Source organism: Callorhinchus milii, unplaced genomic scaffold (assembly GCF_018977255.1).
Source record: "Callorhinchus milii isolate IMCB2004 unplaced genomic scaffold, IMCB_Cmil_1.0 Scaffold14, whole genome shotgun sequence".
Classification (NCBI taxonomy): domain Eukaryota; kingdom Metazoa; phylum Chordata; class Chondrichthyes; order Chimaeriformes; family Callorhinchidae; genus Callorhinchus; species Callorhinchus milii.
Genome location: NW_024704755.1, coordinates 12,137,215 through 12,160,641, shown reverse-complemented (window position 1 = coordinate 12,160,641; position 23,427 = coordinate 12,137,215). Strand labels below are relative to the sequence as shown.

General features: G+C 41.2%; 1 protein-coding gene across 4 annotated transcripts; it reads left to right on the top strand.

Moving 5' to 3' along the window:
• The first annotated feature begins 1,164 nt into the window (after nucleotides 1-1,164).
• On the top strand, nucleotides 1,165-20,504 carry LOC103176121 (ACD shelterin complex subunit and telomerase recruitment factor). Of its 4 annotated transcripts, none has more exons than XM_042340200.1 (13): nucleotides 1,165-1,410; nucleotides 4,982-5,106; nucleotides 5,524-5,614; nucleotides 6,563-6,642; nucleotides 6,734-6,778; nucleotides 8,067-8,110; nucleotides 8,773-8,951; nucleotides 10,434-10,515; nucleotides 11,509-11,604; nucleotides 14,886-14,975; nucleotides 15,908-16,953; nucleotides 17,785-17,870; nucleotides 18,734-20,504. In XM_042340200.1, the coding sequence occupies exons 1-13, from the start codon at nucleotides 1,303-1,305 to the stop codon at nucleotides 18,798-18,800; spliced, it is 2,139 nt and encodes a 712-aa protein (XP_042196134.1). In that variant the 5' UTR covers nucleotides 1,165-1,302; the 3' UTR covers nucleotides 18,801-20,504. The 4 variants fall into 4 exon arrangements, with proteins under 4 accessions (XP_042196134.1, XP_042196133.1, XP_042196136.1 ...); XM_042340199.1 differs by having other exon boundaries at nucleotides 15,905-16,953; XM_042340202.1 differs by lacking the exon at nucleotides 14,886-14,975 and having other exon boundaries at nucleotides 1,166-1,410.
• The last annotated feature ends 2,923 nt before the right edge of the window (nucleotides 20,505-23,427 follow it).

Below are 23,427 nucleotides of genomic sequence, written 5' to 3'. Positions count from 1 at the left end.
TGCCCTATTCTCGTTGCTCTGGGGTCCCTTGGCTCTTGCCAACCTGCGCTCGATACTCTCCGGAAATAGGTAAGCAAGATGTGTCCCTCCAGGGAACGTGCGCATTCCACTCCAATAAATACCTCTGGAATTTCCATTTGGTTTAGAACTCGTGGAGTCCTGTAGATCAGTGGTTAGAGCACTCACTTTGCAAGCGAGAGACCTGGGTTCGATTCCCGGCAGGTCAGGGTGAAACCTTGGGCAAGTTTCCTTACTCCACACGCCTGATAATAATCCCTCAAAAAAGAAACCACAACAATAAATTGGTCATTTCAATCCACGACAGCTTGTGGGACACTGCTGTGCGCTATTGGCTGCCGCATTTCGCCCACAAATATACAGTCAATTCACTTTACAGTCTATTCTGTGAAGCGCTTCGAGACGTCGAGAATGAGCTCACTATGTGCAGTGTATGAGCTCATTATGTGCACAGTGTATGAGGTCACTATGTGCACAGTGTATGAGGTCACTATGTGCACAGTGTATGAGGTCACAATGTATGAGGTCACTATGTGCACAGTGTATGAGGTCACTATGTGCACAGTGTATGAGGTCACTATGTGCAGTGTATGAGGTCACTATGTGCAGTGTATGAGGTCACTATGTGCACAGTGTATGAGGTCACTATGTGCAGTGTATGAGGTCACTATGTGCAGTGTATGAGGTCACTATGTGCAGTGTATGAGGTCACTATGTGCAGTGTATGAGGTCACTATGTGCACAGTGTATGAGGTCACTATGTGCAGTGTATGAGGTCACTATGTGCAGTGTATGAGGTCACTGTGTGTAGTGCATGAGGTCACTATGTGCAGTGTATGAGGTCACTATGTGCACAGTGTATGAGGTCACTATGTGCAGTGTATGAGGTCACTATGTGCAGTGTATGAGGTCACTATGTGTAGTGCATGAGGTCACTATGTGCAGTGTATGAGCTCACTGTGTGCACAGTGTATGAGGTCACTATGTGCACAGTGTATGAGGTCACTATGTGCAGTGTATGAGGTCACAGTGTATGAGGTCACACGCTGCTCTCACTGTTTTACGCTTCACGTCGTTTGCGTCGGGCAGCCCGAGTCATGCCAGTCCCGCGCACGCGCACTGGGTGGGACCGACGGGCCTTGCGGCGGCCGCTGACGCCGGACTCGAGTGCGTTCCTCGCTGCGTGAGGCTCGCGCTCCGGCGGTTACAGGCTCCGAGGAGAGGGGAGGGGCCGCGGCGCCTTCTCTCTTCTTGGGACAGGTCGCACCCCGGCCCGAGCCAGCAATGAGCGCTCACAGGCCGACCATTGGGCAGCCGTGGATCGCGGAGCTGCTGCGGAGCCATGGAGCGGCCCTGAGCCACCAGAAACCTGTCCCTGCTCAGGTCATCCAGGTACTGGCATAGCGCTGCTCCCCGCCCGGCCCGGCCCGGCCGCCAGGCAGGGGGTGGGGGAGAGTGGAGGGGGGGATGGAGAGTGGAGGGGTGGGGGAGAGTGGATGCGGCGGAAAGTGGCGGGGGGGTGGGGGAGAGCGGAGGGGGTAGGGGAGAGCGGAGGGGGTGTGGGGGAGAGCGGAGGGGGTGTGGGGGAGAGCGGAGGGTGTGGGGGAGAGCGGAGGGTGTGGGGGAGAGCGGAGGGGGGATGGAGAGTGGAGGGTGTGGGGGAGAGTGGAGTGGGGGGAAAGTGGGGGGGGGGGGGTGGGGGTGGGGAGAGTGGAGGGGTGGGGGAGAGTGGAGGGGTGGGGGAGAGTGGAGGGGTGGGGGAGAGTGGAGGGGTGGGGGAGAGTGGAGGGGTGGGTGGGGGAGAGTGGTGGGGGAGAGTGGAGGGGTGGGGGAGAGTGGAGTGGTGGGGGGGGGGGAGGAGGTGGAGGGGTGGGGGGGAGAGTGGAGTGGGGGTGAACAACCTTTACAGTCGCCCAACAAAATATATCTTCTAGGATTGAATATATATTTTTTGGTGTGGCGGTGGGGGGTTATGCCACAGATCACTCAAATCATTATTATTATTTTGTTTTTTTGTGGAAAAAAAACACATTTACCCATTGAACAGGGACTCGCCCAGACTTGTGCGAACGTCCAATGATTTGTGGGGCGTTCGGCATGGAGGGCGCTATATACGTGCAAGTTGTTGTTGTTATTTTGGGGACTCTGCTGTGCGCGATCATCAGCCGCGTTTCTCCTACAAAGTGTATAGTCTTTGCACTATTCGAAAACCATATGGAGTTTCTCCTGGTGTTCCGGCTGAAAGCCCATCAAATAACATCGTTCATTAACTTTGCGGCGATTTGTGGGACATCGTCGGTTGCAAATTGGCCGCTATGTTTGCCTGCACAATACTCAAGAGTATCATCATCTCTGTAAACTTAGTATTGCTCTATGTGATAGGTGCTATGTAAAAGCAAATTTATGCATAAATGCAAGTGTCTTGGGTACATCCTCAAGACCCTCTTGAAAGGTGCTATATAAATGTAAAAATTTGTATTGTAAGTTGTATGTTGTCCTGTGGCGAAGCTCTTAGACACTATACTGTCTCCAGGCAGAGGGCAAAACCTTGGGCAAGTTTCCTTACTCCACACGCCTAATAATAATCCCTCCAAAAACAATAATAAATTGGTCATTTTCAATCTACGACTGTTTGTGGGACATTGCTGTGCGCAATTGGCTGCCGCGTTTGCCCACAAATGTACAGTCAATTCACTTTACAGTGTGTTCTGTGAAGCGCTTTGGGACGTCCTCCTGACGTGAAAAGCGCTATATCAAATGCAAGGATTATTATTATTATTATTTTATTATCAGGTGCCAAACTCCTAAATGTAACAACTACTTAGCGAAAGGCTACAAGGGGTATACTGGAGATCGGGGTGGGGGGGGGGGGTGTTAATAGCAGCCTATCTGGCTTGAAGAGAGGATCTGAGGCGACTATTGGGGTTAAATTATCTTGGAAGAAAAAGATCTTCTGACTTTTGAAAATAGTCTTTTTTGGGTGGCAGACTGGAGTCATCATTAGCAGTTTTTTTGGATACAGGTGGGTGGTTAATTGGGGCGGGCGAGGGGTTATCCATTTTAGGTATTTTAGCCTGAGACCTTCAGTGCTGGTCAATTCCTAAAAATAATCCTTGCATTTGATAGAGTGTTGTTCACGTCAGACGAAGTGACTGTGTGTTGTGAATGAGTGGAGCAGCCAATTTGCATAGATATCTCAATGTCCTATCATCGTGAGGGACTGGATTTAAGTTGTGCTTTTACATTAGCAGTGATGATCCACATTTAGTATCATATAGAAGTTGGTATTCTACTGTGAATTTGTATGCACTAGGAATTGTATTAGGAAAGCCTAAAGTAGTTTCACTTGGTTTCCTTACAGATGTCGGTCGGGTGGGGGAGAAACAGACCGATTGTTTGAACTGAATTCAAACCCAAACCAGTGATAACGTTACAATTTGTTTCCCTAGCCATGCACACGTTTTTTTTAAAACTCATGTAATAGAATGGCCAATTCCTCCAAATTGGGTCAAATTAATTTCAATGGTCATCTTGGACTCGAGGTTTGCTGCGGCCTCTGTAGATGGATTATGCTGTGCAACTTGCTCAGTGACTGTTGTAGAAATTAGACCAGCTGCCTACTAACAGCACATGCTGAGGTGAAAGAGGTAACCACCTATTTCAATGCATATCTGAGCCACCTAAATTAACCGCCTTAATTTGCCGACTTCTTTTTGAATTTGCAAAGAATAGCTGCATTCTTATCCTAGTGTTTCAGAACAGTTGATTTCTTGGTGAAAACACTGTTTAAGACATAGTCCTTAGATGTGTTCTTACTGTGATATATGTGACTAAATTGCAGCTCATTTGGGTTTTGAAGACCTCTTCTGTTTTCAGGCAGTTGAAGTCATAAACTATACACTGCTATTTCACAGATTAAAGCCCAGAACCAGTTTGTTCACACGCTCCGTGTCTGTAAATATGTTTGATCGTAAACTTTGAACGGTAAATAGACAAAGGATGTTGTGAAGATATTGGTTTATCTTAATGTAGCTCATAAAGGTTCAGTACTTTAAGCACGCCAAGCTCTTAGATTATAAATTACATTGTGCCTGCAAAACCTGTGATTTGCATTATATTACACAATTGCCCAGCGTTTAAGCATTAAGGGTAAATAATGGAATAACTATACCAGTATTTAGCAACATTTGATACATTTTGTATCCTTTATGATTTTATGAAATGTCGTTTGAAATGCTCTTTCTGAAGCTTTAATTTAATGTTATAATTGATTTGGAAACGGGCACAGGGTGCAAGAAATATTGACCTAGCTAGCCACCGTGATGTTCATTTGTACTCATCTTCAAAAGTGATAATCTCCATTTTTCGGGTGATAATATGAATATCTTGTACAGTTTGTAATCAGTTTTGCTGGAAATATCTGTTATGTAATTTGATTGATAAATTACCTTCTGTAATGCATCCCCACATAATGTGTTTAAACATGTAGAAACAATTGTGTTGCCTCTCAGATTGCCTAATGTTAAGGAGCAATTTGGCTACTTACTGTCTTCCTTTTAAAGTGATAATGTGATACATGTCATCATCGTTAGCTGCACAGCAGACTGTGTAAACAGGAATGTTGGTTCACGTCAGAAAATAGTATTTTTTAAGGCATCTTCTAGTTCTCCATCACAAATGTGAATTAAATATCGGTACTCTAATTTGCAGCCTTATTTAAATGGTGGAGAATCACATCTAATTGCATGTCTAGACTTTCTTCTGTTTATTAAATAACTTTGCTTAGATATGCATTTAATATCACAGTATAGCTCATAACTTAAATTTGAAAATATGAGGTTTGGCAGGTTGAATTGCTATTGGGATTGGCAGACCCCAATATCAGTCTTGTCAACGTAAAGAGTTTTTTTAAAAAAAATTTTTTTTAATAAGGTTGATCATGCCCTTTTTTCTTTTAACCCAGTTCATTCCTCCTGAGAAGTGGCAGAAGGAGGCAGAGTTTGATCCTGCTGCAGTTGTCCACCTTTCCGATCTCAAGTACACGATTAAGGCTGTGGTGACAAAAGGAGCCAAACAAGAGCTAGAACAGTAAGTTATTGCAAAAATAGCATAAGCTTTTATTGCTTTGTTATACTTGCAATTAATATCTCTTATTCGTTCAGTGATGCTTAATACCGCAAGCAGTGATGGACTGCATTTCACTATAACCTCATGTAATCCATTTGTGTTTGTGGTGTAAGCCACGGTTTGTGCAATACATCTTGTATCTTGCATCCACAAACCTAAGACATTGGGTATTTTCGTTGTTAATGGTATTGGTAATTCTGTGCCTTTTACAAAATATAGTAAAGTTTCATCAATTAATATGATAAAATATGAATTTCATTCATATTAAGAGTATTTCTCAGGTGTAAAAGTCATATACTGTATATATGGATACACATGGCTGGATTCTGTTTAAAAAAAACTGCCGCATTCTTCTCAATCACTTTCCTCAACTTCCAGGGAGGAGGATGATTACACATTTGATGACATCAAAGAAAAAATGGTTATTTTGAAACAATTTGATGTTCACCTCAGAGTGGAACCAGAACTGGTAAGTGATCCATGCACTTTAGTAAAAAAGGAAAAACATTATCACATTTGAGTAAACCTTTGTATAAATTTGTGCAAAACCTTTATTTTGTCATTTCAAACTTCCTCGAGAATTATAAAACTTTTCGTGAGAATCAGAGGCAATGCTGTATCTAACCAGGAACACAGCCTATTGATCTGTAATGTTGTTGTGATCTTTAAATTGAAAGCTGATTTGTGAATATACTTAAATATGTTACTCCAAATTTTTTGTGATTCACTTGCCAGTCATCATGAACTATGCGTTGCTACTTGGAAGGGTTATGTTTATAAAGCTATCCCTGGGAGGAAGGTGGAAAAAGGTTTCTTTGGGGAAAAATTGGATCCATGGTGACACACCCGGCACCAAAGATCAGAATCAAGTTGTTCGTTTTTGGTACTCTGATCTGATGCAGGCAGGTCCATAATACTCTGGGCACTATTGATAATGGCCCAGCCTGGCCCATTGGTATGACTTGGAGGAACGTAGCAGTCATTTGGGACTGGGTTTCTTCCTACTCGGCTCCTGGTAATCCTATAAACTGAATACGTTGGGATGTCTTCCCGACATGAAAGGCTCTCTATAGATGTAATTTTGTTTTGTTGTTTGTTTGTTTCTGGCTGAACACACAGCAGGAAGCTTTGCAATAGGAGGCTGTGGTTTTAGTTGGTTAAACTCCAGCAGTTCCTCAATATAAACTCTCAGGTCTTCAAGCTTTAGGTTTTGCCAAACGTGCATGTAATATCTTCTCTGGCTTTAAGGTGTGTTGAATTTTCAGTAGTTTGGTTTGGAGACTCTTTAAATATGGCGATGGGTTTCCACACGTGTTAGGTATTTCATCACATAATGGAAGTTGGTATCGTTTTAACTTGGCTAATTTTTTTCTCTGTTCCCCACCCCCACCCCCCAATCCCACATACACGCGCACAGAAAGAGTGCGAATTTTATCTGGTAGTTGAGAAGTTCAAGATATTACCAGCAGAAAACATCAGGTCTGATGTGCGTTCTTGGTAAGTAGTGTTCAGTACAGATCTCTCATAATAAATGTGTAAAATTGATTTACCTTGCGTAGCTAAATTTTATCATTGCTTCAAATTTCAGCAACTTGGATCCTGCAGTGCAGAAGAGATTGAAGGAAGCTTGGGAGTAAGTACAGCATCTGTACCCAGTCTGAATCTACAGGGAACTTCACTAGTGAGAATGTGCAGCCACAGCAATTAATGTTGAGGTTTTACCATATCTTCACTTAATAATGAATCCTAAATAAGCTGAAGTTGTAATTCCCTCCTCCTTGTAACTGGAAAAGGGGTGGGGGGGAGGTCAGTCATGCGAGCTGTGTGAACCATTGGGGAGAAATTTCACCTGAGTCGAGATTTACTCTAATGTAGCATTTTAAAGTATCCACAATTTGCCAAATTCTTAAATTAAAGCCTTAATGATTGGTTTTCTATAAGTTCCTTTAAGAATTACATGTGTATAGAGTGAATTTTAGATTCCTGTAATTATGTAGTAAACCAATCAAAAAAATAGATTTGTATACTGTATAAATTGGCATCACTACTTCCAATGCGCCCTGGCCTATTTTGCTGTTCTTTTTGGAAAGGTAGGAAACTCCTCTATTTTCTTCCCAATCGATGCGTTCCATTGTGTTGGTGAGAGAGCTTCAAAACCTCTCCTAAATCAGAAAAAGGAAACGAGGGTTAACAGAAAAAAAAGAGTGGTTTCTGAAACAGGCGATTTGAAACAATGGATTTTTAAAGGTGTTGTTCAGAGAGATGTTCTGCTGTTCTCGTGAATGGCCACTTACATCACAGCCGTTTGTGGGACATTGCTGCGTGCAAATTGGCTTCCTCGTTTGCCTGTAAAATACACAGTTACTACACGTCACAGCAAATCACGTGAAGATGTCCTCCCAACATGAAATATCAAATCCAAGGAATTATTAATATTGTAATGATAATATTAAAGCATAGCTTCCCTAAGGGAAGGTGAGCAAATTGGAGGATGAACTAACCCAAAGGCATTTTTGTGGACCACAATGACATTGAGGCTGGGCTGGAATAGGTTCCGAAGAGTGGTGTAGAGAGAGGAATTCGAAAAAAAATAACAAATTTGGGGCACCGCTGCAGATTTTCCTCAACCCCTGAGCAAAATCAACATTATCTTTTCACCCTTATAAACTCAGAGTTTTTTCAGTTTCTGAAATTTGTTGTTTAAAACAGAATGTAGTGAACTATACAGAACATTTCTCAACTTGTTTTGGAATAAACTGAATCATATTGTAATTTTGGTGCTGAGATGCTAAAACAATTTTCCAAGGTTTACGTTTACACAGGGTTGCATTTTATAGTATTTGATAGTCTTGCTGGAACTCTGTCAATAGTGCTTGATGGAGGTTTATAGAGCAAAGCTTAACACTTTCGAAACGTTACAGGAATCATGTGAAAAACACAACATTTACAGAGGGAAGCTGTTCAGGTAATCCTTTCAACCTATTGTTTCTTTCCCTTCTCTCTTAAAAGTGCTAATTCTTGCCAGGGTATTGAATTAAATCATCTATTCACAGGTACTTTAGTAATCTGTGAGACCAATCCTGTCCTCATTTGATATCCCCAAACACTCACCTTAACCAGGAAAGTGACCAGCATCTGGAAACCTGGCTAATAGATTCCCAATATTCTGTCCAATTTAATTATTAAAGTTTGTTTATCCTTCACATTCAGTGGCCAGGATCATCCATTGCCTATTGAACTACTGTTCAGTGATGACCTAAACTAATGTATAATTTAAAGAGAAGAGTATAGCTGGAGTATATTCCATGTTTGACCTTCCTCTGTGTACCAATGTAAGTTGTTGTGCCTGGGATCTATGCTATTCTCTGCTGGGAGAATGGAATAGTCAAGTCCAGCACCATCTCCATGAGCACCATAAATTCCATTTGACAGATTGCCAGGAGCCGACAGACCTTCCTCCCAGGCAGGCTGGCCGGCCTAGAGTGGTAATCAGAGTTTGTCTGATGTTAATGGTGCTTCACATTTAATGGTATCTTGTAAATGGCCTGAATGTCTTTGAAGTGATAATGTTGCTGGTAAACAGTGATGATTGAATAGTGGCTTCAATTTATATTGTCTGTCTCCCAGGTATAAGTCTCACAAACCTGATAGATGCAGCAATGGGGGAGGAGGTTAATTCATTGAAAGATGCTCTCATACTCTGCCTTGATGCATCAGATAGTTCCGAGCCTTCAACTTCCACAGCAGTCTTTCTACCATCAGGCAGTCAAATGACAGGATGGGAGGCTTTGAGGAGAAAAGATAAGGTACTTATTTCGCATTTTCATGTTTTCATTTATTTTCCACTGATCCTGTCAGATGTGTTGCTTGTATTCAGAACAAGGAGCATTATAATTCAGAAGAACAGGGAGCTGGATGCAACAGTGGGATAGAGAATTGTGACCTTGCATTGTGGGTTCAAATCCACACCAAATTGATGGGATGAAAGTCTCCTCTCTGATGACTGCAAGTGAAATGAGTTTTGGCAGAGAGGTCACATAAGGGAAATTAAATGGAAAGGAGGTGCTCTTCTGAGGTCAGGGCGGGTGGCGATGTTAGGGCATATGGTATTCTGGAGCAGTGCTGAGGGAACTGACCCTGCTTCTAACCTGTGCTCTTACTGACCTGCAAGTGCTGAACACTGGCACTGAGTGGAAAACAGTTAAGTTCCCAAGAGGAAGGGATGGTAAGTTAGCTGCCATGAATTGTGTACTAACAACAAGATAAGGAAACATTTGAGCTATATATATATATATATATAGCTATATATATATACATACACAGTTATATATACACACTCTTTCCAGCTGCTAATGTTAGATAGCGATCAGGAATGGGAACTGACTGACATAGGTCTCTCTTCCCTCCCCTTGCCATGCCTAAGGATGCTGTGCCCTATTATGGTAACCCCTCAGGTTTAGATCAACTAACTCTTAACCACTGACGAGGGATAAAACCTGGCTGGTCTGTGCAACAGTACATCTGCACCCAGTGGCATTGGGGAAGGCCTGTGGTTTAAATAGTTTTAATGGCACAGCTCTTCAATTAACTCATCTGCTTCACATATGTAATCAACCTAATTGTTAATCCCCTTTAAAAGCTTGACACTACAGACTCTCCACTTGGGACCTTGTGACTTGTCACCTCTTTCCAGTTGCTTGTAACTTGGGATTTGCTTAAATACTATTTTGGGACAGCCCACCGGTTAGTGCATTGATTAAAATGGCATATATTTCAAGCTCTCATTTTGTTAAGTGAGTCTAATTCGAGTTGACTGACACTCCTCTGCGGAAAAACGATTTGATTTCCCAATTTCCCTTTGAGGGGTTTGTAGTGGCTGTTCATCAATGGGTAAATACTTGATACCCCATTTTCATCATGTCAGAAAAGCACACGTCATGTTGAATATTCTGTGTGTATGTATGTGATGTATATATGTATACACATGTACTACGAGACCATCTTTTTGTTTCATAGTGAAATTTGACATTGAATTGGAGATGCTATGACTTGCATTAAACGCAGAAGAGTTGATGGCTTTACATTTGGATAGCTTTTGGCTTTGTGTATGATTTTTTCAGATCTCCCTGTAACTTTTTTTGTGAGATTGGTCACTTTTCTATATGACATATTTGCACAATATCCATTGTTTGGCTATTGACTGAAAAACATCACAAAAGTTCCAGATGAGATGAATAGTAAAATCCGTTGCCATGATCCCCATTTGTAACCGTTGTATTTTTCCCCAGAAACAAGGAAACGCATTTACTGTTCCCGAAACGGAGCTTATAATCTCCTCTGACCAACAAGAAATTCTGAATAACTTAAAAGGTGAGCAAGTTTAAAGAGTGTATTAGAATTGATTTCAATATGGAAAATAAGAATGTAATACTTCTGATACTTTGCCCTCCCCAATTTTGTTGTCATTTGTGCGTTGCTTTCTGTATTGCTATTTCGTATTGAGGTGCTTGGGGCATTGGCAGGCTGCAGGTTTGAATGATGCAGGTGATAAGATGGATGAATGTTGTGAGAGTTGATGACCTTTGGGAATCAGACATTGTCTGTGCAGAACTTCTCAGAAAACTTGGTGGGTGGAAGAGAGCAGACTGATGGTCGAATAGCCTTTATCTTCCATACTATATTCTTAATATCATGTGTTCCTAATAGCATCACTCTACAGAAATTTGTAGACTGTGGACGAAAAGAGTCCTAATTAATGTAAGCCACCTCTACTTCACAAACTATTCCATTATTGTTTAAATCATCACCCATTTAATAGTACAACAATTTCTGACTAAATATGGGTATTTAAAAAGAAATACCCACTTCATATCCGTGGATTGATTAGAGTGATGTGATTGATTGTAACTTGCAATACAGTATTCTAATGCTGAGCTATAATTAAAGATTTATAATTTTTTAAAAATAATTAGACTGTAGATATGTGTTATATACCACAGTTTGAACAATTATTCGGCTAAATATCTACCCTAGCCCTGAATTACTACTAAACCAGTTCCACACAATTTCATTGTGTTTCGTCCTGATTCTTGTAACATTTACAAATGAGAGTGCTGCTCTCTGGTAAATTTAACCCTGGATGTTAACTAGACAAGAGATCTTGAAACAGCATTAGGAACTGGGATTGTTTAGATTAACAACTTGTGGTTAATGATTTTAAAATGAGATTTTTATGTTCATATTTTGCCTGAACAACTTCAAGGAATGCTCTTATTTTACTCTCTCTAACTCCATTTCTTAGAACTATCTGAAATCAAATGGCATTGGTGTGAGTTGTGAAAACCTTTTCCTTTTTATCTTTAGAATGGAAGGATGATTATGTGTATGATAAAGATAAGACCTCAACAGAATCTGCAATGGAAAACAGCTGTGCAGATACATTGTCACATGATAAGAAAGGTATGTTTTTACAATGAGTTTTCTATTAGATGTTGGCAAAATGGAGTTACGAGTCCTTGAAAAAGCTTTGCCTGATTTTTTTTTCTTTAGTCGGGTGTCTGACATACGGAAACCCATCACTGTTGTTTAAGAGTATCCAAACCAGACTGAGAGTTCCATCTTTGTATGCCACCTATGCACGGAAATGTTCCTGTGTCTGGAAATGTGCACACTCTCCATGGAGGCACATACCCTGCTTGCCTAAGTATTAGGCTCAGTGGTAAGAGCCCAGGCTTAGGGACACCCAGAGTGTGCACTGGAGTATTGCTGGAGTTTAACAAGCTAAAACCATTTGAGCATGTTCTCCAGCAAGCTTGCAGTTCTTCGTCCCGTTAGGACCACCCTATCCCTTGGCACGTTTGCTTGCAGGGATAACAGAACTGAGTGGGAAGAATCCCTACCTCTCAAAGTCCTGCCAATGAATCAGATTATCATTAGCAGTGTCCTGGAGCGCTGCGGACTTGCCTGGCTCAGGAACCAGACTACCCAGACCACCACAGAAGATTGACTTGTCTCCGGGGTTTCGTTGCCAGCTCAGCTCCAAAGAGATCCCTCTACCCTCTATTCCCTCCACCCCATCCAGTACGTAATAGTAAGTAATTATTAATTTCACATCTGACCATCACAAGTTTGAACCCTTACTAGGTGAATTGCTGGTATCAAGAGTTCCTTGCGAGCTTCCTGATGAAAGCTGTCTAACATGCCTCCAGAATGGAGACAAATGTGTGCTCTACATGTTAGAGATAGAAATCTGATACAAATGAATATCATTTAACTTTACATCTGGAGTCTGCCCCAACACTCCTGGGTCAGGTACAAATCATCTTAGGCCCCCTATACTCTGATTTAGCAGTGTGTCTCGACTCCTCCACTCAAAAGAAATCCTACTCCTTTGCACAGCTCTGTATTATTCAGTTTCAGACACTAGCTGTTGTCATGTCTCTTGAGTGATATTATCAATTTGTGTTGAATTATATTCAGTGTTGTAATGTGGCCTCAGACGTATTAGAAATTGGACTGAGACCACAAAATTCAATCCCAAGAAACATTACAAGTGGGCAGAGTGGTAATTTCATTCAAGTTCCTGAATACCTTACATCTGAGCTCATGTGTTTCAAACCATTGTACCATCTAGCCCAGAACTGGATAGATTCTTACTTATTAGTTTGTGTTTAAAAAATGCATGATTAAACCGTAGCGAGTTAATGAACAGAATCTATGTGGTTAGAGTTAAGGAGCAGAAAAGAAGCCGTTATGCTATTGGGTATATACTATAAACTGCCCAATAGTGCGAAGGAGAATAGAGGAGCAAATCTGCAAGCAAATTTCAGAAAGTTGTAAAACCAATAGAGTAGTGATAATGGGTGATTTCAATCATCCTAACATAGACTGGCAAAATAATAGTGCAAAGGGCATGCAGGAGAAAAATTCCTGAAATGTGTGCAGGAAAACTTTCTTGGTAATATATTTCCAGCCTAACGAGGAAGGAAGCAGTGCTGGATCTCATTCTGGGGAATGAAGTAGGGCAAGTGGAGCAGGTTTCAGCAGGAGAGCATCTAGTTAACAGTGATCACAATATCATTAGGTTTACAGTATTTACGGAAAGGGACAAGCAACAATCCAAGGTGAAGATATTCAACTGGAAGAGGGCTAATTTCAGTGAGGTGAATTGAAAAGGGATCTAGCCAAGGTAGACTGGAAAGAAAGATTGGTAGGTAAAACTGGCTGGGAGACAGAAAGCAGAGAGGAGTGGTGAACAGTTTCTCTGACTGGAGAGAAGTATAGAGTTGTGTCCCCTATGGGTCGATATTAGGATCACTGCTTTTTTTAATCTATATAAATGACTTGGACTTGGGTATAGGGAGTACAATTTCCAAGTTTGCAGATGATACAAAGTTAGGTAAAGTAGTAAATGGTGAGGAGGATAATAGCAGACTGCAAATGGACATAGACAGACTAGTGAAATGAGTAGACACATATGAGATGAAATTTAATACGGAGAAATGTGAATTGATGCATTTTGGGAGGAAGAATGAGGAACGTCAATACAAGCTGATGGTACAATCTTAAAAAGGGGTGAAGGAACAGAGAGACCTGGGGGTCCACATAAGCAAATCTTTAAAGGTAGTAGGACAGGTAGATAAAGCTGTTAAAAAAGCATCTGGATACTAGGTTTTATAAATAGGGGCATAGAATACAAAAGTCAAGAAGTTATGAGAAACCTTTATAAAATACTGGTTTGGCCTCAGCTAGACACTGTGTTCAGTTCTGGGCACCACACTAAGAGGAAGTCAAGGCCTTGGAGAGGGTGCAAAGGAGATTTACCAGAATGGTACCAGGAATGCGGGACTTCAGTTGTGCGGAGAGGCAAGAGAAGCCAGGATTATTATCCTTGAAGCAAAGATGGTTGAGGGGAGATTTAATAGGTGTTCAAAATTATGAGTGGATTGGATAGAGTGAACAAGGAGAAACTGTTCCCACTGGTGGGTGGGTCGGTAACCAGAAGGCACAGATTTAAAATAGTTGCCAAAAGAACCAGAGAGGAGGTGAGGAGAACTTTTTTCACACGGAATCTGGAATGCATTAGCTGAAAGAGTGGTGGAAGCCGATTCGATAACAGTTTTCAAGAGAGATATTTGGAGAGGACACAATTACAGGGCTATGGGGAGAGGGATTAATTTGGACAGCTCTTTCAAAGAGCTGGCACGATCACGATGGGCCGAATGGCCTCTTTCTGTGTTGTATAATTCTATGAATGTCCTTAAACTTCTATTGCATGTCCTTAAACTGTTTTGAAAGTCATAGATGGTTGAATGATGGTTTTCAATTTATACTGGGGTTTACACGTGTACTTGAAATGACTATAGTGGTAATGATTCAGTCACATTTAGTGTATAACATTCCACCTGGAATCCCTTACAATGATTGTTCATGGTTATCTCGGTTGAAGTAAATAGTTGGGGCAAGTCCTTTACAAATGTTGGATAGTGAGAAATGAGGCACTGCAGTTTGCCTACATGTTCCAAGCTAGGGAAGGGTTCCAAGCTATCGGAGGCTATGAATTCATATTGTTTGGATGTGCTTGGCTCTGATGCCCTGTCTAGTCAAATAGTCTTCGATCATTTACTGTCTAGACTTGCACATGAAGAGTAATCACTTAGTTGAGTTTGGCAAACAACTGCCTTTACCCATGGGACAGGACTCTTGCACAACCCCTCTGAAGAAAAAAATTCCTTTTTCAGTGGATGCCAAAGAAAAGCCTGAAGCTGCCACCTCGAGCGACCCTTGGGTGTCAGTGTCGCATTTGGGTGTCAATGTTAAATCTTCAGGGGGTGAGTGGTGCATTTGGATTTATGCAGGTTTTGAGCTATTTTATTCCACACAGAACAACTTGGGGAATCAGAACTCAGCACTAAAGGGTTACTTATATCATATAAGGGGTCACAAAGTGATTTGTTGGTTAGATACTCATTGGGACCTGATTCTGATCTCAAGAACTGTAGCAATGTTGTTATTCAGCTGAGTAGTCAGTGCTTTGGATCACTTCTGTAATAAGTGTGAACAAGTCAAGGTTGAGCTGTCAGAATGGTATTTGATGCAAGTAATAATATTTCTACTTGTAGGTTCAATTTGAGCCATGAAATCTTGTCCACTATTGATGTTGTGCTACTTTAAATATTAAAAATTTTGGAACTTGCACTGTAATTCCCTCTGTATCTTTACACTGTGGGTGCCTGGTTGTGATTTGTTTAAAAGTGAATTGCTTAATCACAAATTTGGAGTTTTGTACTCGTGATTTCCCTCAACTGCAGCGGCACCAAACGTGATTGGCCTTATTATGACTAATAAATGACAGGATTATTTATTATAACTTGCATTTATATTGTGCTCCTCGCATAAGATAACATCTTGGAATGCTTTACAGTTATGGGTTGGTCGTCAAGTAAGGGAGAGGAGGTGGAAGAATGAGGGGACTGTAAACATAGTTGAAGAGGTAGGTTTTACGCCAGGGTTCAAAGATAGAGAAAGAGTGAGATGGAGGGGTAGAGGGAGAAAGCTCCAATGGTTAGGGACTGAGTAGCTGAAGGATCAAACACTAATGACAATGCAGAGGATTCGCAACATGCAGAGTGGGTGAACAGAAGAATGGGATAGGAGTTCATAGGGATTTATAGGTGAGGGTGAGGACTTTGAAGTCAAATGGCTTGATTTGTAAATTAAGTGACAGAATTAATTGCCTACTCATTGACTTTTATCACAGCAGCGTCTGTTTTACATAAAACTACATCAGAACCTGGAAGAAACCATGTTGATGAAGATAATTGTGGCTCGCTCTCCACCATCTCACAAGCTCCTAGTAGCAGTGGGCCAGCCATTGCCTTTCAGATGCCTGACAGCAGCACACGACATGATCTTGACAAATCTGCAGATCTATACACAGAGGAGTCCCAGGGCGAACAGTCACATCTGGAGCTTTTGGGCACTGAGAGCCTTTTGCGCACACACGTCATCTCTGCAGATGATGGAAGGCAGCAGACGACGAATATAGCAGAGCCTGAGGACAATAGGAAAAACAACAACCGCATTAAGGCAAAGTACAACCTCTCTAAAAATAGTATCTCCCCTCTGCAGTTGGCTGCAGCCAGTAGTTCAAGCAGCACTACAAGGCTAGCTCCTACCTCACCAATAGGTGCTGGACAAAGCAGACCGGGTGCAACAGTTCATGAAACCGAAGAAGCTAGAAACTGTGTACCGGAAGCAAAGAAACGTGGCTTAAGTGATAGTGAAGACGAAGAGTCCTATGAAATCCTTAGAGCTGTTAAAAGGAAACAAAAAGATTTGGATTCAGATGATGAGCTAGATAGCTGTGAAGAGGACGGACAGGCTTTCTGTCAACAGGCCAGGGCTGGAGAGTACAAGGAAAACTGGAACTCCAGCAGTGATGAGACATTAATTGAAAAAGATGATTCAGAAGAGCAGGGCAATGATAATTGTAGGGTGAGCACTACCAGTCAGCTTGGACAGTCCAGCAAAAAGCAATGTAGATGGAATAAACTAAATTCACCGTCAGTATTTAAAGAGAATGGTTGGAAAAATGCACCGGAGACGAGAGAAAAAATGGTGTTTGCAAGTAATTCAAGTTCGGATATTGACATGGTGAAACCCACCCCACAACCACGTAGACGGCGAGGAGTTGCGGCTTCTGGTGTGCGGCCCACAAAGACTCTGTGTTCTGATCGGCAGCGTTTACCTGTTTCCCACACAGAGCGGGGACCTGCTTCCCATGCTGAACACAGCAAAGATCCCCCGGTAAGTGAATTAAACCTAATAAAACACTTGCTTCCATATTCAACATGTTCAATGATTCAGTTCGGTTTTGTTTAACATACTATTTTATACACTCACAAATTGGACCATAGCACCTGATTTATGTCCTATCTGGTTGAGGTGGGCACCTGTCTCTTTGACTAGGCTGCTGTTACAGAGGGTGGGACTTTGCTCTACAGATGATTAACTTTGCAATACCCTTGGGCTGGCTGTATGCGAGCATGCCAAAGATCCACTGCACAGATGTGGCTTGTTTTTACGACCATTTTGTCTAGTTTACAAGTGGCAAGCAGGCTGCTGTTATAAACTAAACCCAGGATAAGAAGCACAGCTCCCTGCAGGAGAAGTATCTTCCATCTACTATTTGAACTGATCTGTTTTCCTGGTTACCAGGTAATGAAGCTGCATAGTGTGCCGATGTATTCATTCCTAGTTAGCAGATTTTAATTTTAACAGCAGCCTAGTCAAAAAGACAGGTTAATTTTCATTTAAAAGTTCCTCACTTTTTGTCCCCACCATTTTTCTTTTAAGCGTTGAAGTTATGTCTGATTGCGTGATATTATTATTATTATTATTATCTGCAGACATCTCTATCTGTAATTAGCTGGCAGGAGTTGCACTGATATATACTCCCAAGAGGAGGCACCAAAGCTTTGGTGCTGAGTTTGCACACTCAGAGTTAAGTGCAAGTCCATCAACTGTATCACATGAGATATTCAGCTGCTTCTATCTTGTGTAAGATAACCAGTTTCCTGTTGGGTTTCAGATATTGAATAGTATGACTGATGTTTGCCTTTTTTGCTCTCTTGTTAGTTACAGAGACATGCTGACGGAAGTCGGTTTCAGTACAGATATCCACCACCCACTCCTGAGATTATTGCACAGGTCAACTCATTGAGGTCAGTACAACAGTACCTTTGCGACCATCACACACAATTTGTGTGAAAGTTTCTGCCAGTTCTTACTCATTGGTGCTTAAAAAGGCCCAGGGCAGGTTAGATTGCTTTCTGGGTCTGTGGGAAAGTAGCTGATAGCACAAAAGGAGCAAGAACTGATGTGCTGTGAGGAATCTCAGGCATGGTGCATTTGTCAGACACCCAGCTGACTGAAAAAACCCCCACAATTTTCCTTCTGGTTCTGTTGTTAGTGAGATTTACCCCATTTATAGTGTCGCTGAGGATAGCAGCTTTGCCTTCAATGTTGCAGCTGCTTCTTCACAGGCACCAGCACCTGTGCTATATCTAACCAGGCACAGTGCCCACAATATGGACAACAACAATAACTTGCATTAATATAGCACCCTTCAAGCAGAACAGCGGCGAGCTATTGACCTTGACTCCGAGCTGAGGAGGGGAGTGAGCATAGTAAGCACAGTCGAAAAGGAAGGTTTTCAGGCGGGACTTGAACAAGGGGAGAGAGGGAGCAACTTTGTTTTGTCTTTTTGCCTGGAATGCATTTGCTTTGGATTCTATTCAGCGCTGTAAGGGGGGAGTGGGGGGGTTAGATCCTCAAACCAGCAGCCTTTGGCCTCGTTTGTTCTGAGTGTGTCCTGCAAGACATCAAAATACAGTAAGTACCCACCCACGTAGCTCAGTAAAATAACCATTTCATTTAAATTTGTTGACTTCACAGAACAGGTTGATAGAGCTGTTGAGCAAGTTTTAATGATTTACTGTTTATATGTGGCCAGGAAACTGCTGAGGTTTGATTTTCTTTGATTACTGGATGTATTGCAACAATCTATCAAGTATTTGTCTTGCAGGCTTTCTCCTGGGCTGCTGAAATGGGCAATTTCATATCTCACCCAACCGAGTTCAACACAAGACTGATTGTGCTTTTTAACAACCACCATTGGTGAACTTCCACCACCTATGTTCAGCATCGAGTGCTACCGCAGGACAATCATGATAATGTGACACCATAGCAGGATTTGGGTGGGGAAAGATGCAAGGAACTCAGGTTTTACAGCCCCGGTGTCAAGTTTGTGCTGTGATATTAAGAGTGACGAATACACCAGCAGAAGAGAGAGTCTAAGGTCCTTCACAGACTGGAGTAAATGGCTTGATCCCAAAAAGCATCTGAGGTTAAACAAAAGTTTAAGGCGATTGAGCAGTTCCAAATCTCAAAAGAATTAGAAAGATGTAAGGTATTCTGGGAGAGTCCAAGAAGTGTGGAAATATACAGTCAATTCACTTTACAGTCTATTCTGTGAAGCGCTTTGAGACAGAGAAGACGTGAAAAGCGCTATATCAAATGCAAGGATTATTATTACCTTTGTCTGTCTGCTTCAACCAGCAACTCTAGTTATCGGTTCCAGTGACAGGAACAAAATTATCACGAGTCCAAATCAGCCTGTCTATATATAGTGAAAGATTAATATGTGGTTGATTTGTGGGACACTGCTGTGTGCAATTGGCTGCTGTTTCACCCACAAAATATACAGTCAATTCACTTGACAGTACATTCTGTGAAGCATTTGGAGACATCACAAAGACGCGATAAGGCGCTACATCAAATGCAAGGATTATTATTATCTCTGCAGGACTTTGCCAATGTTATCCAGTCAACTATCTCCATATGTGCACTTAAGGGTTTTCATCTGACAGAAACTGTGCAGGGATTTGATTGATGCTTATCTGCTTGATACAAATCACATGGCAATTATCGAAATGGGGGAAAAAATGCCCATCAAGCAGCCATTTTATTATCATCTGCAAGTTGAACTTTTAAACTGGGTGCACATAATACTCACATATTATTTGAGTAGGTATAGATACTTAATGGAGGATGCATCTGAATAATACATGAGTATTTAACTTTCACTGCACTGTCATGAAATCAAGCATATCCCTCATCCTGGAATAGCAGCTTTCCCTAGGATCAAGCGCTGTGATGGGAATGTTTGCAGGAGAGTTTGAGATTATTTAATTGAATAAATGAATACTCTGACATTGCAGTCCTCCAAGGGATGGGTATCTGTGTATAATTATACCTGGCACAGCCAAATAACATGCTCACAGATCACTGGACTTAATGAAAAGGGGAATGCAGCTCAATATGACTGTTGGAGATTCTTTGGCTTATAAAAACTGTGCCGAAATTACTCTTGGAGCAACAAAATATATTAGTTGGTTTGAGATGTGTATTTTAAATGTTGGATTCGAAACTTCATAGCAAAACAAGGGTCATACAGCCAGCCTCACAACAGACATAACTGCTAATGTGTGCAAATCTATCTACTCAGTTATTATTCAAAGCAAGATCAGCATTTCTACAAGACAAACCTGTTGTGTGATTGGTATCACATTCTGTAAAAAGCAACTAATGAAATCTACTTACAATGGTAGAGCAGTGCTTTCTCCTCATCATACAGGATGAGGAATCAGTCACCTACTTGTCACTGGGATGTGATGTGATGCTATTTGAAAGTTCAAACCTGTAACGGAGGAAAACAAGGGAAGCTGATTCAAATGCTCTAAGTTACCTGCTTTGATTGTTTAACATTTGTACAAATAAAGTATGTTTCAATTCTATCTATTGGAAATGGTTGGGTTCTATTAAAAGTGAATTTGCTGGTTTGGTGAAGGACAGTATAAAATGGAAATGTGGTCTAATACAGGGATTTCTAACAGGGTTCATTGAGGAATCTGTTTGGGGATTCCTTCCGCCAGAAACACACTTACAATTTCCTTATCAAGGAATCCAGCTGCTTTAACTTTCATAGTCATTGGTGGTGTTAAAAAAATAACTGCAAGCACCAAGGCTGCTGAGCTTAACCACAGGTTCACTGATGGCAAGAGATAGCTTGTCTGTTAAAAGAGGTGACTATGGCGATTGGGGAGAAGGGGGCAGATGGGCGGGTGTCACTGAAATATGTAACATAGCTAGGCAGCGGGTGACATGGAGGAGGTCTAACTGGTTAGCAGGAATTCAGAGGTTGATAGAGTAAGTGCCAACAGCACACACTGCTTACTGAAAAATGAAACCTAAAACAGTGTAAATTCAGCATTCTTAGTCTACAATTTAAATGATATACATTTAAATAATTGCTAGAATTATGTTTGCCCACTGTTCCCAGATGATACCATGAGTTGAACACATCCAGTGAGAGACGGAGCCATTATGTCAATAAAACACAGTGTAAAGTTAGGTCATTAATTCTGTGAACTTGACAAAGGAATCGAGTTACCCATTCCTTAAGAAGCTTTAAAAAGTCAGTTTTTTTAAAAAAAAGCATGGATGCAAGGGATACAATTTTTGTTGTGGGACACTGCATGTCAAAACAGATGGTTGACCAATTCATTAATCCTGGATTAACCCACTAAAACTGTGATATTTAGTTTATACCATACAATTGACCCTGTACTAGTGGAGGAAGCCAATGGACACCAACAGATGGGACTTGTAATCTGCCAAAAATTCTAAAAGCTTTGTCTAGTGAGTGACACATCCCATTTCTATCGACTTACAAACCGCTTACATTTTTGTATGTTTCTTGCTCACTGTTCTTTGACCAAAATAGGCATTTCAATCAATAAAATAACCCTTGTTATGCACAAAACTAAATACCCCTTCTAATCAGAAAATTTAAGTTGCTGCCAATTTGGTTCAGCTATTTGGACTGACCAACCTCTATATTTAGAGTTTGCACTGACAAACCCCAATTTGTCAATAGCACCAGTGAGGGGGAATTTCACACTTAACATGGGAAATTACACATTCCTTCTCGAGCACAATAAAACCATTTGAGGGTATTAGAAGTGTGAAAATCACGTTAGTTATTTATAGCAGTAAAAAGGCAAAGCCGTGTGTCTATGTATAAAGTCTAATCAAAGGTGGAACTGATCTTGTATATGGCACATAGCATAATAAGGCACAAGATTTGGGAATCTACAGACCGACTTCAAACATGCCTATTATTTATATTTTGTCTTCCATACAGTACTTCGGTTGGGATTAGTTTTCCACAGGCATTGGAACTTGTCATTTGTAATAAATTGTGTTACACCACTGCACTTATATAAAAAAAACAGCAAAATAACCAACAGAAATATTGATTAATGGGCTCCGCTATGTTTTGATTTTTACTGATAACCTCGCAAATCTTTCAAGACTGAATTTCCTGTAACAGGAGCATTCATTACAAGATAAAACGTCTGCAATAACTGTTGTGAAAGTTTAGCATTAACAGCTAGTTGAAGCTTTGAATTCATTTAAAATCATTGGAATGTATTTCCATATGATTTAAGGAGTTCATTTTACTGTCGTCCTTGTTCACGATCAATCTAGTCCAAGGCGTTCTGCACCTCCAGTTGTCAAGTCACCGCTGGAACAAGCGTATCCCATGAGATTATTCTTACTGTATTAATGTGCATTTATAATGGGAGATCCTTGGAGAAGGGCACATCAAAGTTGCCACACTTAGTAGGAAACATAATATCCAGCATAAGCAGGATATCCCTACTCACTCCTCTCCCTTGCAGGTAATAAATATTTGAAAGAATTGCTTTTAGATTGTTTGACAAGAGCCACTTATCCAACAGCTTTGATCTAAATTTATAAACTAAACATTTCTTCTGTGAGCGTACCAGAGTTAATCACTAACAAAGCAATAGTTCTAATGGCCCTGATATGTGAGGTAGAAGTATTTAGAAATTGGGACCAGCCATATGGACACCAAATGGTCTCGTGCACATCCCAATGTACCCAGATTGACGCTAAACCTTGATCCAGAGTTCAGTGAAGCACATAATATGGTTATGTGTGCTACATTAGCTTTCATAACACCCTTTAAGCCTCTTAAATCTGTTGCATTTTCGTGTGATCATACATGTAGATAGCTGCTTTAAACAGTTATTAGATTTTGCTAATATCTTTTGCCTAACAATTTAATGTTTAGAAAAGGTCTTGTTGCATCATTTGAAACGATTGTGAATTCAGACGGTAAAAATCAGTACCTTTATTCCAAACGGAACTCCCAACTAATGCTGTCTGTCCAGATGGAGACCTACGGGTTCAACAGAATACCACTTTAATAGGCAGACATACTTCCAAGAGAAAGATTACAACGCACGTTTAATTTAAAACGATGATCATCAACCTTTTATTTGATAGAACGCCTTTTACATTGGGAGGACTTCTCAAAGCGCTTCACAGAATTTACTGTAAAGTGTAGCGATTGTATATTTTCCAGGCGAATGTGGCAGCCAATTTGCATGCGCACAGCAATGTCCCACAAACAGCGATGAAGTGAATGATCGATTTTATCTGAGGGGGTTGCTGGCTGGGATACTGGGAGCAATTCCTCTTTTCGAATAGCTCATAGCTGAGTTACTGAGCCGATGCCACATGTAGATATAAATGTACAGAAACCAGCTGTACTGCATAAAAAGATTTTACCTCCTGTATGTTGAACAGGGTTGTGCTGATGCAGAATGGCAGGAGAAAGCTGTTACA

Coding starts and splice junctions, on each gene's coding strand:
- LOC103176121 (XM_042340199.1), top strand. CDS start 1,303: ATGAGCGCTCACAGGCCGACCATTGGGCAGCCGTGGATCGCGGAGCTG. Junction 6,779..8,066: donor AGATTGAAGGAAGCTTGGGA/GTAAGTACAGCA, acceptor GAAACGTTACAG/GAATCATGTGAAAAACACAA. Junction 17,871..18,733: donor GCACAGGTCAACTCATTGAG/GTCAGTACAACA, acceptor TTTGTCTTGCAG/GCTTTCTCCTGGGCTGCTGA.